This window comes from Emiliania huxleyi (assembly GCF_000372725.1).
Source record: "Emiliania huxleyi CCMP1516 chromosome Unknown EMIHUscaffold_1546, whole genome shotgun sequence".
Lineage (NCBI taxonomy): Eukaryota > Haptophyta > Isochrysidales > Noelaerhabdaceae > Emiliania > Emiliania huxleyi.
In genome coordinates, this window is record NW_005201040.1 from 1 (window position 1) to 5,561 (window position 5,561).

Genomic DNA, 5,561 nt, shown 5'->3' on the forward strand with positions numbered 1-5,561 from the left:
GCCGCCAGCAGCACACGACGCCGAGTGCTGGGACTGGGACTGGGATGAGGTGTCTGTCGCCCGCTCCGCCGTCGATCCCGACGGCTTTGGGTTGGTGGTGCGTGAGGGTGGCGCGGTGGACTGGTCGCGCCTCGATCGCCCCGTGCTGCTCCCCTTCGTCGGCCGTGCCACCGAGGTGGAGGACAGCCTCTCGGCGCGAGCGTTGAACTGCATCCTGCACGGGGCCTTTGACGTCGTCCCCTTCTCTGCGCTGCCGTGCGGCTCCGGGTGTCGGTTTGTGCTCAACGGAATCTTCCTCGAGAGCGTGGCTGCCGGCGAGTCGTGCCACCTCAAGACGGCGGCGCTGCCGCCCGAGACGCAGGTGGTGCAGGTGCCGCTCTGCGACCGCACCGAGGGCGGCGGCGGCGTCGTCTCCATCGAGCGCAAAGACCGGGCTGTCGTCTACCTGCTCCAGGCGCACGCCGCAGTGCTGCTGCACATCCCGCCGCACATCTTTGCCGTGCTGCAGTGCCACACCGACCACCATCACGCCGACCGCAGCTTTGCGACGCACGTGCTTGAGTACCGGCGCCACGCCGCGTCCGTGATGATCGTCAACGCGCACCCCGTGTACGGCTGCGCCGCCTACGCCGCCGGCGCAATCAACGAGCCCACCCCCCACGCCCCGCCGACGTTCGAGGTGCGCCAGCTCGCGCTCACCCTCGCCCCGGAGCAGGACGGAGAGGCGCTGCAGCACTGGCGAGCCTTTGCCGCCGCCTTCCCCGACGTGCTCGACTCTGGCAACGCGCCCTTCTTCGTCGCGCTGCACTCGCAGTACGCGCACGGCGACGAGGCGGCCGCTCAGCGCGGCGGCCACCACCCGAGATGACGCGAGATGACGCGAGACGAAGCGAGATAGGTGACCGCTCAGTACAACACCCACTACCTGCGCACGTACGACTCGTGGGGCTACATCGGCACCCCGTCGGCGGTGCGCCTCCCGCCGGACACCTTCGCTCGCGACGATGCGCTCGCCGCCGCGCCGTGGCCCAAGTGCGCGGCTGGCTGGTGGAACCCGTTCGCGCAGCCGCTGGGGAGGGCCGTGTTCGAGCGAGCTGGCGCCCGGCGGGGCGGCGCCTCGGCGCACCCGGGCGTGCGCGGCGGGCCTCCCCTCCTCCCGGGCGGCGGCGGCGGCGCCGTGAGCTGGCGCGGCGTCTGCTTCCTCGTCAAGGAGGACCGGCGCGAGATTGTGGCGGCGCGGCGCCGGCTCAACGAGAAGGGGCAGGGCACCCACCTCCACCGCTCCGGGCCGGTCGTGGCGGGCGGACAGTGGAGAGACGACTTCACCGACTACGAGTGGGAGGTGGGCGGGGTCGGGCGAGGCGACGGGGCTCGAGGCGCCGCCGCGGAGGAGGGCGGCTCGGCGGCATCCCCCTCGGGCGACGCGCGGCGCACCCCCGCGAAGCGAGCCTCCGCGGAGAGCGCGCACGGTGGGAAGAAGCGGCCGCAGCTCAGGAGGCGGGCCGCGCAGGCCGCCACTCCTCCTGCGAAGAGGGGCAGGTCGCAGGCGGTCACTCCTCCTGCGACGACACGGCAGGGAACACGAGCGGCGCGAGCGCTCTTCTCGAAGTAGGATATGTTAAACCTTTTTATGGGTTTCGTACGCGGCTGGCGACGCGGTCGGGGTCTTTACAGTGGCCAGGGGCGGGGCTTGCATTTTTGCCGTCGCCAGTCGCCCTACTCTTAGAGAGAGAAATGAGCAAGAGTGCCTTAGTCCCCCGGCCAAGCAAAAGGATGTGGAAAACCGGAAGCTCCGACGGAGTTCCTTCTATTACGCGTACCATGCTACGACCGCGTACGGAGCCGAGGCGGTTGGCGCCAGGCGCGTCCGTGCCCCACCCTCGACGCCCGCGCGCCCGCCCGCGCGTCCGCCTCCCTCCGGCCCCGGCCCGCCCCTCTCGCTCCTGCGGTCTCCCGCACCACACCGCCAGCGCGCAAGGATCGTCTGAGGGATGGTCCGCACCTCCCTCAAATGGCGCCTTGCCGTAACAATGGCAATATGGTGTGCGTGCGCACGACCACGGACAAGATCGTTCGTGCCCGCTCGCGCCCGCCCGCCTTCCGGCCCGCCCTGCGACGCCCACTTCCCAAACAGCTTCCCGTTCGTTACCGTCACCGACTGCCTGTGTTGCAGGTCGATCAGGACATCCCCACCCCGTTCCCCGGAACGGCCGGACGTTAAGGAGGAGAGTACAGCCTAGCCGACGAGCTCGTCGCGCGCGTGTGCGCACACTAGGCAGCGACCGCTGGTGCGTGCCCCACCCTATGCGCGCCGCATGCGCCCCGCCCCGCCCTGACCCTACCCACCGTCAACGACGTGACACTGCTGCGAACCCGGGGATTTGAACCCGGCGATTCCACAGTTGAAGGTCTACCACCGCGCGGTGCCCTGCCCCGCCCCGCCCCGCCTGCCCTGCCCGGTCCTGCCCGGCACATCCGCTCACTTCACCTTGCCTCGCACTCAACAGGCCTGTGAAGCCAGCAGCTCTGCCAGCGCGTTCGCTCCTTGCTGCTGCCGCAGAGCGGAGGCGCGTACGTCGCCTCGCTACTCTCGCGGCGAAGCAGCTGCCGCCGCCGAGACGCGAAGCGGCGTCTGCTGAGGAGAGAGAGCCAGCGCGGCGGTCGCCGACGCCGCCTTCGAGCTGTGTGCCACCTCTCGCCGGCAGGACAGCTCTGCGCGGCAGCGGACATCAGCAGCAGCCGCCACACCGCCACCCGCCGAGCACGCCGTCGCTGCCGTGGCACCGAGGGCCGGAGCCCGACTCTCGTACAGTCGAGCGGCTCCAAGGCCAAGCGCTGACACACACAGGGCATGCCGCGCAAGGAGAGCGCGCCTCGAGGGCAGCAACTGCGCGTGCGTGCCGCGCGGTCCTTTGTGGCGCGAATGTACTGTGCATCGGTAGACCTCGTGCGCGCGTGTACGTCTTGTCGTCGCGGATGTCACAGAGTGTGTATTGCTACAGTACTCTACGTCGAGTAGTAATGAAGACTCTACACACACGCGCGCACACGCGCTCAAAACTCCAACGCGACGGTAAACCAGTGGTTGTCCTGGCCGACGCTGCTCGACATGCCGGTGTTCACGATGTAGACCGACGGGCTGGCTCCGGCGCCTCCACCGCGGCGTTCCAACACGCCTGCGAGGAGGCCATCTAGCGAGACGACGGCCACGTCCCTCTCCACGCGGCACTTAAGGGCCCCCATCGCATCGCGCACATCCCCGCTCCCGCCGGCCTCGGATAACGCAAACCGAGCGAAATAACGCTTCCCGACGAGCTGGATCACCTGCTCGGTCTCGATCACGGTCGACGATCCCGGCGATCCCAGCCCGAGGGCGCGCCGCGCTGCGGCGATATGGTCGCGGTGGATGCACTCGTCCAGATTGATGCAGCTTATAGACCGGCGCGTAGCCCGTCGTGGAGCCCGCCTCGGTGTCGACAAAGTCAAAGTCGCCGCCAGACGCGAGCGGCGCCTTGTCGCCGCCCAGCAGCAGCGCGAGACCCTCCATCCCGCCCTCCGCGAGCGCCTGCTCGACAAGCTCCTGGTCCTCGTGCTGCATGGCGGCGGCCATCAGATCGCCGCGCCCCTCCCTGGCCTCCGCGTCGGCGTCGTCCTCCTCCGGCGGGAGGTTGGCGTCGTCTGGTCCGCCCGCCGCGCCGCCCCCCCGCCGCTGCTTGAGCGCGTCCCAGGCGTAGAGGTAGACGTCGCCCTCGGAGGTTGAGCCCGAGTCGTGGCCGAGGACGAGGCTGACGGCGACGATGGGCGAGAGCTCCTCCACGCCCGCCGTGATGAGCAGCCGCTGCGCAAAGTGCTTGGCCGTGCGCTCAGCCGTGCCGCTGTCGGCCGCCTTCGACTGCCACTGGTCGACGTGCTTCCTCACGTCGACCATCTGCGGGATCACCTCGCGCACCGCGACCGACTGCTTGGTCTCGTATTTGCTCTGGTAGAAGCCGGCCGTCCTGGCCGCGCCGCCCGCGCCGAGAGGGTAGGCGGCCTGGTTGCTACCAGAGCAGGCGCCCAGCCCGGGAAAGTGATCGACGACGGCGCCCTGCTGGCAGTTGAGCGACGCGAGGCTCGCCGCCGCCGCGGCTGCGAGTGGAGCGCTCCGTTCGAGCCGCCCAAGCCGCTCGTCGAGCTCCTCGCGCTTGACAAAGCCCGCACCGTCAATGAACCAGCGCGCGAGCGGCGACGACAGGACGTCGCGCACGCGCCGGACGTGCTCCGCGTGGTCGAGCTCAGCCGACACGCGGTCGGGGCCCATCTCGAGCAGGTGGACCAGCGCGTCCAGCGGAGGCGGGCGCGGCGCGTAGTGCTCCGGCTTGAAGAGCTCGTGGGTGGCCGCCCCAGACAAGACGGCCTGCTTAACCGAAAAGTACTGCCGCCAGAAGTCGCCCTCGGCCAAGCGCGACGGGACGGACGCGTGGTACGTGGTGCGGAGGCTGCCGTGGTAGTGGTCGAGGATCGCCCGCCGCTCCCTGGCGGTGAGCGGGCGAGAGCAGGCGGCGCCGGAGGCGTCCGTCCAGGGCACGTCCACCGGCGGCGCGTCGTCCGACGGCTCGGCCGGCCGCTGCCCCGGCAGCAGAGGCGCTGCTGCCCCCCGCCCCGCGCCCCTCGCTAGGTCCTCGGCGCTGGAGCCGGAGACGGGCCGCCCGCGCAGCTGCGCCGCCACCTGCCGGCGCCTCAGTTCGTACACGACGAGCCTTTTATGCGGATCGGCGAGGCGGAGGGGACGTGCGAGGACGCGTGGCCCGGGCTGGAGGGGGCGGCGGTCTGGCTGAGCGCGATGACCCTCGGCAAGTATGGCGAGGCGGGCGAGGGCGGAGGTTGCGCGCGGCCGGCGAGGGCGAGCGCGGCGCGGGGCGACGAGAAGCGGCACGTGCGGGTGCTCGAGGCCGTGCTGGGCGAGGTGTTCGAGGAGCTCGAGATGATCGTCGTCGAGGCGGCCGGCGAGGACGAGGCGGAGGAGGGCGAGGAGGGCGGCGAGGAGGAGGAGGAGGGCGAGGCGGAGGGCGAGGAGGAGGAGGAGGAGGAGGAGGAGGAGGAGGAGGAGGAGAGCGAGGGTGGCGAGGGAGAGGAGGAGAGCGAGGGTGGGAAGGAGGTCGGCGCCGCCTCTTCGTCGTCGTCTGCCCCCAAGCGCGGCCGCGCCGACTTTGAGGCGTGGAGGGAAGCGAAGCGCGCGCGCCTGGCCGAGAAGCTGGCGCGCATGCCTCCGGGCGGAGCGGTCTCCGATGAGGAGGGGAGTGACGAGGGGGAGTGAAAGCGTGTCTCCTAGCGCGTCATTTATGGTGCCGGCAGATTCATTCACACCCTCACCCACACACACACGTAGCGTGTGCGCCATGCGACCACACACGTCTGGGGGGGCGACCCCCCCATCTTTGTTTACCGAATGCGTCTCTGGATTAGAGTGCGTCTAGTAGGCCTCCTACTTAGACGCTCGCTGTCCTCGGTATGCTCGAGCATCCTAAGATGCGCGAGTCTATATTAGTTGCTCCGCGCATCCCGAATTGCTCGCGGCATCT

General features: G+C 70.1%; 1 protein-coding gene across 1 annotated transcript; it reads left to right on the forward strand.

Moving 5' to 3' along the window:
- EMIHUDRAFT_122849 (hypothetical protein) lies at positions 1 to 1,612 on the forward strand (the record flags this gene model as incomplete). Its single annotated transcript, XM_005786094.1, has 2 exons — positions 1 to 796; positions 899 to 1,612. Coding segments are annotated over 2 exons (1,510 nt in total), but the record flags the coding sequence as incomplete, so codon positions are not given.
- Between the last annotated feature and the right edge of the window lie 3,949 nt (positions 1,613 to 5,561).